We start from the raw sequence: 15717 nt of genomic DNA, 5'->3' as shown, positions 1-15717 counted from the left end.
TAACTATATCACCCCCAGTATCAGATAGGTCTGTTTAATACAAAACAGGGTTAAACCCAGTGTCCAATATTACAGGTCACTGTGGCTGTTGGATGCCTGGTTTCACTGTACAGCTGACAAGTCCACAGCTTCAGTGAACTCATCTACCCAGGGTCTGTTTCTAAACCATCATCACAACATATTACCTGGTTAGCTATTGTATATATCATCATGGTCAGACAGCTCACACAAAGCTCAACCAGAAACTATGGTTCTTCTTTCTACTGATTCCAGCTCCGACAAGGGGTCACAGCATCTCCAGCCCTCAGCTCTGTTACTAGGCTGTCATTGACACGAACAACAGAGAGACAGCAAGTTGCCTGAGGCTTAAATGGAAAGTTGAAACTTGTGACTCAAAACCAACTGTGTAAGATCTCTGAAAAGATCAGGAATTTTGAAAGATAAATTCTAAACCCAGTGAACAAATTAATGAGTCGTAAGACAAAAACTTCAGGTTTTATGACTTTACTGCAACAAACTAGAAACAACAATGCCTAAACACTATTTTTATAGGGAACGTATCCCTTGAACTATAAAGAGAATGTTGCCCTTTTACTTTTAAGGCAATCAAAAATCACACTCCATGGTTACGTCGCTGAAGTTGTCACTCAATTCTCCTGGAACCAGCCCAATGTGATTCTTCATTCCTGTGTTTATTTCCATTCTGTTCCTTTGCCTGACTGGCAAACCTTCACCCCAGAAGTGTCTTTTGCAGTGATGGTTCTCCTGATGATATTCAGGTCCCGATAAACCAAGTGACTTTTCCAAATCCTGAAGTGGCGATAGGTTTTTTTCTGAAAATCTTCATCTAATATCCTGTAAAAGGAATTTACAAATGGAAATTGAGAACAGGCAATTCTAGTTTCCATCCAACACACTCTCCCTTCATTCTCACTCTGTAATATTCATCCTCCTAATTCGCTAAAGGTGCTGATTCAGACTGACTGGCAGATCCCTGCTCACTGCTTCCCGTTTTGGAGAGGCCTGAAATTCTCCATGCAGACTGCCAGGCAGAAATATGTCTATATTACTGAACTCAAAATGTGTGGAACATACAGACTGGATTCACTTCCTTTCTCTTCAGCTGCTGCAAGTCACCAATGTCCCCTCAGAATGAGAAAAGAAATGGAAAGATAAAGTGGACTTGGAGCGGCTGCTGCCTCTTGTGGGGCATTCCAGAACGAGAGGTAATAGTCTTATGGTAAGCGGTAGCAAATTCAAAACAGTTTTAATTTAAAAAAATTTTTTTTTTTTAAGAGTACCCAATTATTTTTTTTCCAATTAAGGGGCAATTTAGTGTGACCAATCCACCTATTCTGCACATCTTTGGGTTGTGGGGGTGAAACCTACGCAGACATGGGGAGAAAGTGCAAATTCCACACAGACAGTGACCTGGGGCCGGGATTGAACCCAGGTCCTCAGCACCGTAGACAGCAGTGCTAACCACTGGGCCACAGTGCAGCTCTATTCAAAACAGAGTTGAGGAGAAACTGCTTCTCCCAAAGGGCTGTGAATCTGTGGAATTCACTACCCCAGAGTGTGGTGGAGCTGGGACAGTGAGTAAATTTAGGGAGGAGTTGGACAGATTTTTAATCGGGTTGAAGGGTTCTGAAGAACTCTCAGGACGGTGGAGATAAGGCCAGGATGAGATCAGCCATGACTCGATGGGCCAAATGGCCTAATTCTGCTCCTATACCTATGAACTCCTCAGAAGACAAAGATGGGACACAACCGACAGAATATCCTTCGTCGTCCAGTACTTTCCCGGAGCGGAGAAACTACAACATCTTCTTCACAGCCTTCAACACGTCATCGATGAAGATGAACATCTTGCCAAGGTCATCCCCACACCCCCACTACTTGCCTTCAAACAACTGCGCAACCTCAAACAAACCATTGTTTGCAGCAAACTACCCAGCCTTCAGAACAGTGACCACGACACCACCCAACCCTGCCATGGCAATCTCTGCAGGACGTGCCAGATCATCGACATGGATTCCACCATTGCACATGAGAACACCACCCATCAGGTACGCGGTACATACTCGTGCGACTCGGCCAACGTTGTCTACCTCATACGCTGCAGGAAAGGATGTCCCGAAGCGTGGTACATTGGCGAGACCATGCAGACGCTGCGACAGCGAATGAACGGACATCGCGTGACAATCACCAGGCAAGTTCTCCAAGGCGGACTTCAGGACGCGCGACAACGCAGAATCGCCGAGCAGAAGCTTATAGCCAAGTTCCGCACACGTGAGTGCGGCCTCAACCGGGACCTGGGATTCATGTCGCATTACATTCATTCCCCCACCATCTGGCCTGCGAAATCCTACCAACTGTCCTGGCTTGACACAATTTACACCTCTTTAACCTGGGGTTACCCCATCTCTGGATCTGTAAAGATTTAATCACCTGCTAATGCTCGCATTCCAAGCATTGTCTGGCAACTTTGAATCTGACTATATATGTTTCTGGAACAGACCTCTTCATTCACCTGAGGAAGGAGCAGCGCTCCGAAAGCTAGTGACATCGAAACAAACCTGTTGGACTTTAACCTGGTGTTGTAAGACTTCTTACTGTGCTCGCCCCAGTCCAACGCCGGCATCTCCACATTATGAACTTCTGAAAGGGGGAGACATTGATTTGCTCCCAGATGTTGTCCAGAGGAGGAAATTTTAGTCTGAAACCCATTGTTCAACCTCCACATTGTGACATCACAAAGGAGCTAATCCTCTAAATCAGCCAATAGGAATCAATCCGCTCCGGGGTGACGTCACTGCATTAGTGCGCACACGCCGGCGCGCGGACACGCGAACCCCCCCCCCCCACCCTTTGTTCCCTCTCCTCCAACACATCCTCGAGACGGTTTCCAGGCAACCGGCTGACAGTTCCGGCCGTCGGTGATCTCCCCCTCCGCTGACCCGAGACTGCGCATATCTCAGGGGAGAGGGGAGGCTGCGCATGCGCAGGGGAGCTCACTTCCGCTGACCTTTCCACTCAGGCGTTGGCCAATGGGAATACTTGGAGGACCGGAAAGACTCTGCCCCTCCGCCAATCAGAACTCCCCCATTGTCTCAATGCGGAAGTTGGACATGGAGGTTTCTGCCGAGCAAAGCTGTTGTTCCCCCAACCCTGAATGAGTTTGAGCTGCACACAGACTCCTGTCTCCAACATCTGTGAGTAAAACACTTTCTTTTCTCCCCATTTCCATTTCTTTTCTCATTCTCACCTTCAATTGGTAACTTGCAGCAACTGAAGGGAAAGGAAGTGAATCCAGGGAGGTGCAGACTCTGCAAAGGTTGGCCCAGGTCTCTCTCCCTCAAAGACATTGACATCCTTTGCTCCCTCAGCTTGACACATTTATTTGTCTGTCTAAAAGGATAGTCTCTTTCCGAATGTTCATAATTAAAGGGCTGGTTTCTCCAGGAGATGGCTGGCATTTAAAGGGTCAGTAAACAGGCCAAATCCAACCCCGCCAATTATTTCCCTGTCAGAATACACTCCATCATCAGCAAAGTGATGGAAGGAGTCATCAAAGGTCCTATTAATTGGCACTTAATCTGCAATAACCTGCTCCTGGATGCTCAGTTTGCGTTCCGCCAGGGTCACTCAGCTCCTGACCTCATTACAGCCTTGATTCAAACTTGGACGAAAGAGCTGAATGCCAGAAGTAAGGTGAGAGTGACTCCCCTTGACATCAAGGCAGCATTTGACAGAGTGGCATCAAGGGGCCCCAGCTAAATTGGAGTCAGTGGGAATCAGGGGATAATTCTCCACTGGTTGGAGTCATACCTGGCCCAAAGGAAGATGGTTGTGGTGATTGGAGGTCAATAATCTCAGCTCCAGGACATCACTGCAGGAGTTCCTCAGGGCAGAATCCTAGGCCCAACTATCTTCAGCTGCTTCATCAATGATCTCCCTTCCATCATAAGGTGAGAAGTGGTGATGTTTGCGGATGACTGCACAATGTTCAGCACCATTCTCAACTGCTCAGGTGATGAAGCAGTCCATGTCCAAATTCAGTAAGTCCGGGACAATATCCAGACTTGGGCTGATAAGTGGCAAGTTACATTTGCGCTACACAAGTGCCAGGCAATGACCATCTCCGACAAGAGAGGATCTAACCACCACCGTTTGACATTGTTGCATTCTCATCGCTGAAACCCGCACAACCAACATCCTGGGGGTACCATTGATCAGAAACTGAACTGGACTAGCCATATTAATACCGTAGCTCCCAGGTCAGGTCAAAGGCTGGGAATCCTACGGCGAGTAACACACCACCTGATGCCCCAAAGCTTGTCTACCAGACATCTACAAGCACAAGTCAGGAGTGTAATGGAATACGCTCCACTTTGCTGGTTGAGTGCAACTCCAACAACACTCAAGAAGCTCGACACTATCCAGGACAAAGCAGCCTCATTGATTGCGTCGCCTTCCACAAATATTCAAACCTTCCACCACCGACAAACCGTAGCAGCTGTGTATACCATCTACAAGATACACTGCAGTAACTCATAAAGGTTCCTCAGACAGCACCTTCCAAACCCACAACCACTACCATCTAGAAGGATAAGAGCAGCAGATACCTGGGAACCCCACCACCTGGAGGTTCGCTTCCAAGTTACACACCACCCTGACTTGGAAATATATTGTCGTTCCTTCACTGTCCCTGGGGCAACATCCTGGAATTCCCTCCCTAACAGCACAGGGGATGTAGGGCAGCATGGTGGAGCAATGGTTAGCGCTGCTGCCTCACGGCGCCGAGGTCCCAGGTTCGATCCTGGCTCTGGGTCACTGTCCGTTTGTAGTTTGCACATTCTCCCTGTGTTTGCGTGGGTTTCGCCCCCACAACCCAAAGATGTGCAGGGGACGTGGATTGGCCAAGCTAAATTGCCCCTTAATTGGAAAAAAATGAATTGGGTACTTTAAATTTATAAAAAACAAATTTAAAAACAACAGCACAGGGGATGTACCTACACCTCAAGGACTGCAGCAGTTCAAGAAGGCAGCTCACCGCTACTTCAGAAGGGCAACTGGGGAAGGGCAATAAATGCCAGCCTAACCAGCATTGTCCACATCCCGTAAATACATTTTTAAAAATGTAATATCGGACAGAGATATGTCTAGTGTTATATGGTATGTATTATATATATTATTGATGGTTCTGTAATAAAATATATGTATTATTATTTCAGTTTTGTGATATAGTACTGTACCTACATTATATATATCCAGTCATACAGCCATTGCAGCACTGACGGAATCCATTTGATAACTCAAGTCAATGCTGACTCTCCACAGCAATCCAGTCAGTCCCATTCCCCCTCGATATCCCTGTTCCCCTGCAAGTTTATTTTCTTCAAGTAACCATCTTATTTTATTTTAAATTATTGATCATCTCAACTTCCGCAACCCTTGTGGGCAGTGAGTTCCCTGTCATGACTACTCCATGACTAAATAAAATTCTTCCTCAGAATTTCCCTATCTCTAATCAGGAGAATGTATGGAGAATCTCTACTCTTGTACAGGTTTTAGTGAGTTTAGATTTGTTGATCAGCACCTTCAGGAAAATTGGAAGGGAAAGTAAGTGAATACAGGTCTCTGTGCCCAGGACAGGATACAGTGAGCTTGGATCTGTCAATCAGCCTGGATCAGCATCTTCAGGAGAATTTGGAGGGCGAATTTTAGTTATAGCAGAGTGAGAATGGAGGGAGATTGTGTGGGATTGAGATTTAGAGCATTTCAGGGAAAGAGAGAGGAAAGAATGTTCGATAGAAACTAGAATTGTCTGTTCTGAGTTTCTATCCTGTACTAACAATGATTACAATTGTAAAATCTGTTTGCAGGAAGTTCGAACGAGAGGAATTTGAAGCCGATATCTCCAACTAAATATCACGTCAAGAACTGACTGAGTCACTCCATTCTTGGGATCATCGGCCTTTGAATCTAGAAGGAGAAATGTTTGTCTATTCTGTCTGCTTCAAGAGATTTTAAACATCAGTGTGACTGGAAAAGCATCGAGACACACACACCCATGTGAGACTGTTACAGAGCACTGACTGTGGAAAGAGCTTTAACCAGTGACACAGTCTGAAAAAATACGGCACCATTCACAGCAGGGAGAGATTGTACAGGTGTTCTGTGTGTGGACGAGTCTTCAACTGATGGTCCAACGCGGTGAGACGCAAGATCACCCGGACCATGAAGAAACCATGGAAATGTGAGGATTGTGGGAAGGGATACATTGCCCCACACGAGCTCGCAAGGCATCAACGCAGTCACACTGGAGAGAGGCCTTTCACCTGCTCTCAGTGTGAAAAGGGATTCACTAACATTGGCAACCTGCGGAGACACGAACGAGTTCATACTGGGGAGAGGCCTTTCACCTGCTCTCAGTGTGAAAAGGAATTCACTGACATTGGCAGCCTGCGGAAACACGAACGAGTTCACACTGGGGAGAGGCCTTTCACCTGCTCTCAGTGTGAAAAAGGATTCACTGACATTGTTGGCCTGCGGAGACACGAACGAGTTCACACTGGGGAGAGGACTTTCACCTGCTCTCAGTGTGAAAAGGGATTCACTGACATTGGCAACCTGCGGAGACACGAACGAGTTCACACTGGAGAGAGGCCTTTCACCTGCTTTCAGTGTGAAAAGGGATTCACTGACATTGGCAACCTGCGGAGACACGAAAGAGTTCACACTGGGGAGAGGCCTTTCAGCTGCTCTCAGTGTGAAAAGGAATTCACTGACATTGGCAACCTGCGGAGACACGAACGAGTTCACACTGGGGAGAGGCCTTTCACCTGCTCCCAGTGTGAAAAGAGATTCACTCACATTGGCAACCTGCGGAGACACGAACGAGTTCACACTGGGGCGAGGCCTTTCACCTGCTCTCAGTGTGAAAAGGGATTCACTGACATTGGCAGCCTGCGGAAACACGAACGAGTTCACACTGGAGAGAGGCCTTTCACCTGCTCTCAGTGTGAAAAGGGATTCACTGACATTGGCACTCTGCGGAGACACGAACGAGTTCACACTGGGGAGAGGCCATTCAACTGCTCTGACTGTGGGAAGGGATTCACTCGGTTATCCAGCCTGCAGCGACACCAGAGAGTTCACACTGGGCAGAAGCCGTTCATCTGCACTGTGTGTGATAAGGGATTCACTCGGTTACCCCACCTGCAGGGACACCAGAGAGTTCACACCGGGCAGAAGCCGTTCATCTGCACTGTGTGTGATATGAGATTCACTCAATTATCCAGCCTGCTGAAACACAATGTCACTCACACCAAGAGCAGGCCCTTTAAATGCTCTGACTGCAGGAGGGGTTTCAAAAGCTCTCAGCTACTGATGTCCCACCAGCGCATTCACTCTGAGGAGAGACCGTTCAGCTGCTCTCACTGCACAAAGAGCTTTAGAACCTCCACCAACCTGATGAAACACGAGCGAGGTCACACCGGGGAGAGCCCGTTCACCTCTCCAACTGGGAAAAGATTCACTCGGTCATCACTTGCTGAGCCACAATGTCACTCACACCAATGAGAGACTCTTTAAATGCTCCGACTGTGGGAGTGGGTTTAAAAGCTCTCGGGTACTGATGTCCCACCAGCGCATTCACACTGAGGAGAAACTGTTCAGCTGCTCTCACTGCACTGGAAAGAAGCCATTCACCTGCTCTCACTGTGGGGAGCGATTCACTCAGTCCTCCAACATACTGAGACACCAAATGGTTCACAAGTGATGATGGGTTAGATTCTGCTGTTATTCCTGCTGTTAATCACATCCAGGACTGAACCTGGAGTGGGTGAAGGGGTTTGTCTCCTCGTCAACTCCTCCTGGTGCTCGGACGTAGCGACCCTGGCGAACTACTGCTCCCCGGACCTGGAATACCCGACTGTGAAGTGCCGCCCATACTGCCTTCCACGGAGTTCACTCCTGCCATCATCACGGCGGTCTACATCCCATCCCAGGCGGAAGTGAAGAAGGCGCTTGATGAATTGTAACCGCTATAAATAACAATGAAACAGAATACCCGGAGGCCTTGTTCATCGTGGCCGGGACTTCAACCAGGCCAACCTCAAGAGTGGGCAGCACGGTAGCATTGTGGATAGCACAATTGCTTCACGGCTCCAGGGTCCCAGGTTCGATTCCGACTTGGGTCACTGTCTGTGCGGAGTCTGCACATCCTCCCAGTGTGTGCATGGCTTTCCTCCGAGTGCTCCGGTTTCCTCCCACAGTCCAAAGATGTGCAGGTTAGGTGGATTGGCCATGATAAATTGCCCTTAGTGTCCAAAATTGCCCTTAGTGTTAGTCGGGGTTGCTGGGTTATGGGGATAGGGTGGAGGTGTTGACCTTGGGTAGGGTGCTCTTTCCAAGAGCCGGTGCAGACTCGATGGACCAAATGGCCTCCTTCTACACTGTAAATTCTATGATAATCTATGAAAATTCCACCAATACATCTCCTGTCCCAACAGTGGCCCCAACATCCTTGACCACTGCTACACAAATGGGCGTCATGGGCGCCTGATGATCCATCCCCTGACTGCACTTTGGAAAGTTGAACCACAAGATGGTGCTCCTTCTCCCGGCATACAAGCAGAAACTTAAGCGGGAGAATCCGGTTAAGAAGGTCGTGCAATGCTGGTCCGAGGCAACCGAAGAGCTCCTACGCGACTGGTCCATATTCAAGAACTCGGCAGCTAACCTAAACGGGTATGCCAGCACCATCAGAGTTCATCAGCAAGTCTGTAGAAGATTGTGTGTCAAAGAAGGTAGTACATACGTTACCCATGAACCCATGGTTTAATCGGGAGATTCACTCCCGACTGAAGGCCACGTCTGAGGCGTTCAAGTCAGGCAACCGTGACCTATACAAAAAAATCTAGGTACAACCTCTGCAAAGCCAACAGGGATGCCAAGAGACAACAGAAGAGTTGTCCAGACTAAGCGAGAATCATGGACTCTCATCGATTGTGGCAAGGCTTAAACAACATAATGCGCTAAAAAGCAAAGCCGAGTAGAATCTTTAGCAACAGCGCACCCCTTCCTGACAAACTCAATGCATTCTATGCTTATTTCGAGCAGGAAACCAACAAACCTGTCATCTGCCCCAAGCAGCCTTGGGCACACCCATGCCCACCGTCACAGCGTACAAAGTCAGATTGGCCTTCTTGAAAGTGAACCCTCGGAAAACGGCGGGTCCTGACGGAGTCCTGAGATTCCCACCTGCTTCAAGAAGACCACCATCATACCGGTGCCAAAGAAGAACCAGGCAATGTGCCTCAGTGAATACCATCCAGTGGCCTTGACATTGATCATTATGAAATGCTTAGACCACAGCTGGAGTAATGTGTGCAGTTTTACTCCCCTGACCTTAGGAAAGGTATTGCCTCAGAGGAACAGCAACAAAGTTTCACCAGACTTGTTCCGGATTTGGCAGGACTGTCCTAGGAAGAGAGATTGGGGAAACTAGGCCTCTTTTCTCTAGAGTTCTAAGGAATGAGAGGGTATTTCATTGAAACTTACAAAATCCATAAAGGAATAGACAGGGTGGGTGCAGGTGAGATGTTTGCCCTGGTTGGGGAGTCTGAAACCAGGGGACACAATTTCAAACTAAGGGAGAAGCCACTTCGGACCGGTCTCGGAGGAGACATTTCTTTACTCCTCGGGTTGTGAATCTTTGGAATTCTCTACCCCAGAGGGCTGTGGAAGCTCAGTCACTGAGTGTGTTTAAAGCAGAGACTGACAGATTTCTTTTTTTTTGTTTGTTTAATAAATTATTTCCTTCTAATTAAGGGGCAGTGGAGCGTGGCCAATTCACCAATGCTGCACAACAAGTTTGGTTGTGGATCTGAGACCCACAAGACACTAGGAGAATGTGCAAACTCCACATGGACAGTGACCCGGGGCCAGGATCGAACTCGGGTTCTTGGTGCCGTGAGGCCACTGTGCCACCCAACTGACAGGTTTCTAAATATCAATAACACAAATGGATATGGAGATAGTGTGGGGAAAAAGACATTGAATCATAGAATCATAGAATTTACAATGCACAAGGAGGCCATTCGGCCCATTGAGTGTGCACCGGCCCTTGGAATGAGCACCCTACCTAAGTCCACAACCCCATCCTATCCCCGTAACCCAGTGACCCCACCCAAACTTTTTGGACACAGGGCAACTTGGAATGGCCAATTCACCTAACCTGCACATCTTTGGACTGTGGGAGGAAACCAGAGCACCCGGAGGAAACCCACGCAGACACAGGGAGAAAATGCAAACTCTGCACAGACAGTGACCCAAGACGGAATCAAACTTGGGACCCTGGAGCTGTGACGCAACTGTGCTAACCACTGTGCTACCGTGAAGTGGATGATGAGCCATGATCGTATTGAATGGCGGTGCAGGCTCGATGGGCTGGATGGCCAACTCCTGCTCTGACCCTCCAATGGTATAAAGATAGGTAGGAAAGTAATTTGTGAAGAGGACATAAGGAGACTACAAAGGATAGCGGTAGATTACATGAATGGGAAACGATCTGTCAAATGGAGAATAATGTGAGAAAATTAGAAATTGTCCATGTTGCCAGAAGAATATAAAAGTTTTTGATCTGAATAGTGAGAGATTGCAGAGCTCTGAGACTCCGAGTGATCTGGTTGTCCAAGAGCATGAATCACAAAAAGGGAATTGAATACAAAAGTAGGGAGGTTATGCTTCAGTTTTACAGGACATTGGTGAGACCACATCTGGAGCACTGTGTACAGTATTGCTCTCATTTAAGGAATGATGTAAATGTGTTGGAAACAGTTCAGAGAAGGCTTACTGGACTCACATCTGGAATTGGAAGCTGGTCTTATGAGGAATGATTGGACAGGCTGGGCTTGTGTACAACTGAGTTTTGGTGACTTGATTGAACCGCATAAGATCCTGAGGGGCCTTGACAGGGTGGATGTGGAAAGGATGTTTCCTCTTGTGGGAGAATCTAGAAATTGGAGTCACTTTAAAAGTAATAACTTGCCCATTTAAGGCAGAGGAGAACTTTTTTCTCTCAGGGTTATGAGTCTTTGGAACTCTCTTCCTCAAAGGGCAGTGGAAGCAGAGTCTTTGAATATTTTGAAGACTGAGTTGAATAGATTCTTGATAAGCAAGGGGGTGAAAGGTTATCGGGGGGGTCAGCGGGAATGTCGTTTTGAGGTTACAATCAGATCAGCCGGGAACTTATTGAATGGTGGAGCAGGCTCGAGGGGCCGAGTGACCTACTTTAGCTCCTAATTCGTATGTTATCACATCCTTTATAATAGATTTTGGCATTTTCACTCCTACTGATGTCAGACTAATGGGTCTGTGGTTCCCCATTTTCTTTCTCCCTCCTTAAATATTGGGGTTACATTTACCATCTTCCAATCTGCAGGAACCATTCCAGAATCTATTGAATTTTGAAAGATAATCACCAATGTACCTCTCCAGCCACCTCTTTCAACACTCTGGGATGTAGAGCAGCAGCTGCCCATATAGTTAAGTGTGTAATTGTAAGGTTCAATTTGAGTAGTATCTGTAATATGTAACTGAGTTTAGTGTTAGGGCCTTACTTAATAGACAGGTGACTGGGGATGCTGGGCAGGTATTGGTTCTAAGTCTGTGATCTACCACGCTTCGCGTTCAGGATCAAGAGGAGGGATATGTGGCCGCCTAAAGTGGAGTCTGGCAAAGGATGCTGGGAAAAGTGGCCAAGTACTGGGACAGACAGGCTTGTAAGAATCTGTAATTTATGGATCTTAACCTGTCGAACTACACCAAGTTGGGGGAAGCTTAGTTGATGAATCAAAGTCCTGGCGCAATACGACAAGTTGTAAGATTTGTAATATTTCTGGACTATGCCAAGTTGTTCGATTCCTTGTATTATTCGACTGTGTAAAGTTGAAGGAATTTATATCATTTCTGCTATTCGGTTACCAGTAGCACTTTGCGAATACTGGAACTCAGCAGAAATTTCAGTTAAAACTTCTCAGGTGCCAAAAATAATTGTTTTATTTGTAGTCACTTGATTACAATTTGAAAGTCATTTAAAAGGCAATTCGTAGACAATTCGAAGCTTTCAGAGAATTACAGGCATTATCTTTCTTTGCTTAGGCAGACAGCTCGAAAGTAACTTTTAAACGGTCAAAGTCTGGCAATGAAACATGAAGAGAGAGAGAGAAAGCTAATCTTCAGCTAAACTCAAAGTCAAAAGTGCATTACATCACTGACACAGACTGACAGAACCCCCAAAAGACATCTCTAAACTAACAGAAAGACTATTAAGGACAAAACTGACTAAACTAACAGAAAGACAACACAACACAAAGACACTACAGAAAGACTCACTGACAGAATCAAAGACAGAAATTAAGGACAGACAACACTAAAATGGCGGGCGGAAACTTTTCAGTTATACACTTTCAAATCTGTCTTAAGTCATCTAATCACACCCCAATATAATCCTAATTGGTTTGGGTTAGACTCAAACACATTTGATTTGATGGCAAGCCGTCCATCTTCAATGTGCAACATTAGCTTTTCTGACCCAGCTGTTATCTGCATTGTGAACAATGGTGCCTTCCTGTTGCTATGGTATTCAGTCCCAGTCCTTGACAATTAGCACAAGCAGTGTCAAATTATCTTGCAACTGTGCTGTTTTAATGTCACACTGACTCTGAAAATATGCATTTGCCAGAACAACGGACCTCAGTAAAAGTGAATTATGCTGTATAAATGGGTATTTAAAACTGGGGCTCAACACTCATGATTAAACAGCTATCTTTTACCTATACTAGTTGTATTCAAAATACCTGGCTTCTACAAGGCTGCAGTATCCAAATAGACAAAAAGCTGCAGACCAGACTTTTGCTAACAGCCCAGGAAAAAGGCCATTGAAAGGCCATCCCGGGACAATGGGCTTAAATGGAAATTGACAAAGTGGCAGACTTGGTGGCGTCCGTTTTCCTCATTTGGGAAGGCCTATGTGCCTCGGACACCAACGGACATGGCCGGTCGGGACAAGCCCCGCGGACAAGGTAGCGGACTTAATTGGACATTATCGATCAAGGTGATCAAGCCCTGATCGATTGATTGGGCCTTCACCTGGGACCGCCCAAAGGGGCTCAAACTCCTGGGGATAAAAGGTGCTGCGCAGCCCACCATTCGCTCTCTCGACAGCAGCTCTCAACAGTAACAAACATCGGTGACCTATCACCAGCCGAAGAGGAAGACCATCCACGCCATCGATGGAAGGACCAGAGCCGAGTATAACAACGACCAGCAACAGACTTTCAACACTGCCAGACTGCGGACTCCAGATAAGGCCATGTCTGCCCCGTACTTGCCAGTCACTTGAAAGTTAAGTTAAGGTCTTGTGTGCATTAGTTTAGAGTTCAACTTGCATGTGTGTGTGATTGATTAACAGTAACAATTGTGTGATCGTAAATAAAGTATATTATTGTATGATACAACTTATGGTCATTTGTCCATCGTATAAGGGTTAAAGACACACTATGGTTTTGGTACAACAGATCCTTGTGAAATTTGAAACCATGTATTCGCAACCAGGCTCAAAGAGCAACAGCCCACTGCAGGCAAAGTCGGGAGATCGGCCAGTCCAGCAGAAAGAAACCCTCCGACCCTCCCCATTGACCAATTGTCAGAATGAACAAAATGCAGTCCTGGATATAATTGAAGCAGAAACAATAACAGCAAATTCCAACCCTTGTAATCACTTGTGAACTTGTTGGTGTCTCAGCAGGTGTGATGAATCACTGAATCCTTTCCCACATTGAGAGCAAGTGAACGGCCTCTTCCCAGTGTGAACTCGTCGATGTCTCCACAGTGTGGATGAGTAATTTAATCCTTTCCCACACTGAGAGCAGATGAACGGCCTCTCCCCAGTGTGAACTCGCTGGTGTAACTTCAGGCTGGATAACTGAGTGAATCCCTTCCCACACTGAGAGCAGGTGAATGGTTTCTCTCCAGTGTGAACTCGCTGATGTCTCTGCAGGGTGGAGGAATCACTGAATTCCCTCCCACATTGACAGCAGGTAAACGGCTTCTCCCCAGTATGAAGTCCCTGATGTGCCTGCAGGCTGGATATCTGAGTGAATCCCTTCCCATAGAGAGAGCAGGTGAATGGCCTTCCCCCAGTGTCGATGAGCTTCCAGTGCAGATGGGGCCTTGAATCCTTTCCCACAGTCCACACATTTCCATGGTTTCTCCATGTTTTGGGTCTCCTTGTGTCTCTCGAAGTTGGACAATTGAAGCCTTACCCACACAGAGAACACATGTATGGTCTCTCCCCGCTGTGAATGCTGCAATGTTTTTTCAGGGTACGTAACTGGTTAAATCTCTTTCCACAGACAGTGCTCTGGAACACTCTCACTTGGGTGTGTGTGTCTCGGTGCTTTTCCAGTCACAATGGTGTTGAAAATCTGTTGATGCCGACAGCTCAAGCAAACATTTCTCCTTCTAGATTCAAATGCCGAAGATATTCAGATCCCAACGAATCGAATAACTCTGTCAGATCTAGATGTGACGTTTGAGATTTCTCTCTGAAATTCCTCCACTTCTAATCTCTTGGAAAAACAATTTACAAAAGTCAGCACTGTCAGTACAGGATAGACATTCAAAACAGACAATTCTGGTTCCTATGGAACATTCTTCCGTCTCTCATTCCCCATCCATCCCACACACTCTCCCTCCATTCTCCCTCCCAATTCTCCTGAAGCTGCTGATTCAGGCTGATTGACAGATCTATGCTCACTGCTTCCTGTCCTGGACACAGAGATCATAACAAATAGGAGCTGCAGTCGGCCATTTGGCCCACTTGCCCCATCCTTTAATGAGCTCAATGGCCAATCGACCTCAGCACCATTTACCCACACTACCCTCATATTCCTTGGTGACTTCAATGTTTTGGGAGGGGGGAGGGGGGGTGTCACAATCAAATCCAGTGACTACCTGCATGTACTTTGTGTCAGGTTGAGGTCAATGCCACCCCCACTTTTCATCCCAGTCCCAGGAGATTAGATATTGGGCTCCAAACAAGTGAGGGCGGCCACAGCTCCCACAATTCCCCCGTGCTGGAGAAACTGCTCTATCTGCCATGCAGGCAGATGGCCTGGAACTGCACATGTCCAAGGGATGGGGGCCCTTAATTGAAAAAAAAAGACTGGGCACTTTAAATTGAAAAAATAAATCTGTCTAACTCATCCCTGAATATATTCAATGACCTCTAGACTCCACTGGTCCCTGTGGAAGAGAAATCCCGAGATTAACAACCCTGTGAGGTGACAGATTACTGAAAATATATGATGTAGTTACAGTACAATATTACACTACTAGAAATAATAAATGTACTTTACAGAACCATAAATAATATATCTAATCTGTACCATATAACACTAGACATATCTCTGGCTAATATTAATTTACTGACCCTTAAATGTCAGCCATCTCCTGGGGAAACCAGCCCTTTAATTGTGAACATTGGGAAAGAGACCATCCTTTTAGCCAAATAATTGTGTCAAGCTGAGGGAGCAAAGGATGTCAATGTCTTTAAGAGAGAGAGAGAGACCTGGGCCAAGCTTTACAGAGTTTGCACCCTCCCTGGATTCACTTCCTTTCCCTTCAGTTGTTGCAAGGCACCAA

At 46.6% G+C, this 15717-nt stretch overlaps 1 protein-coding gene and 1 long non-coding RNA gene across 2 annotated transcripts; one reads left to right on the top strand and one right to left on the bottom strand.

Annotated features, from left to right (window-relative positions):
• Positions 1 to 488: 488 nt before the first annotated feature.
• Positions 489 to 2976, bottom strand: LOC140422207 (uncharacterized). The gene is made up of 2 exons (XR_011947308.1): positions 2580 to 2976; positions 489 to 855 (listed from the first exon to the last, which is right to left on the bottom strand). It is a non-coding gene; the product is annotated as an uncharacterized lncRNA (long non-coding RNA).
• Positions 2977 to 3094: 118 nt separating this feature from the next.
• On the top strand, positions 3095 to 13529 carry LOC140422167 (uncharacterized). The gene is made up of 2 exons (XM_072507164.1): positions 3095 to 3215; positions 5889 to 13529. The coding sequence occupies exon 2, from the start codon at positions 6244 to 6246 to the stop codon at positions 7585 to 7587; it is 1344 nt and encodes a 447-aa protein (XP_072363265.1). The 5' UTR covers positions 3095 to 3215; positions 5889 to 6243; the 3' UTR covers positions 7588 to 13529.
• The last annotated feature ends 2188 nt before the right edge of the window (positions 13530 to 15717 follow it).

This window comes from Scyliorhinus torazame, chromosome 5 (assembly GCF_047496885.1).
Source record: "Scyliorhinus torazame isolate Kashiwa2021f chromosome 5, sScyTor2.1, whole genome shotgun sequence".
NCBI classification, from domain to species: Eukaryota; Metazoa; Chordata; class Chondrichthyes; order Carcharhiniformes; family Scyliorhinidae; genus Scyliorhinus; species Scyliorhinus torazame.
Note: the sequence above shows the minus strand (reverse complement) of the source record. Positions and strands in the feature narration are given on the sequence as shown.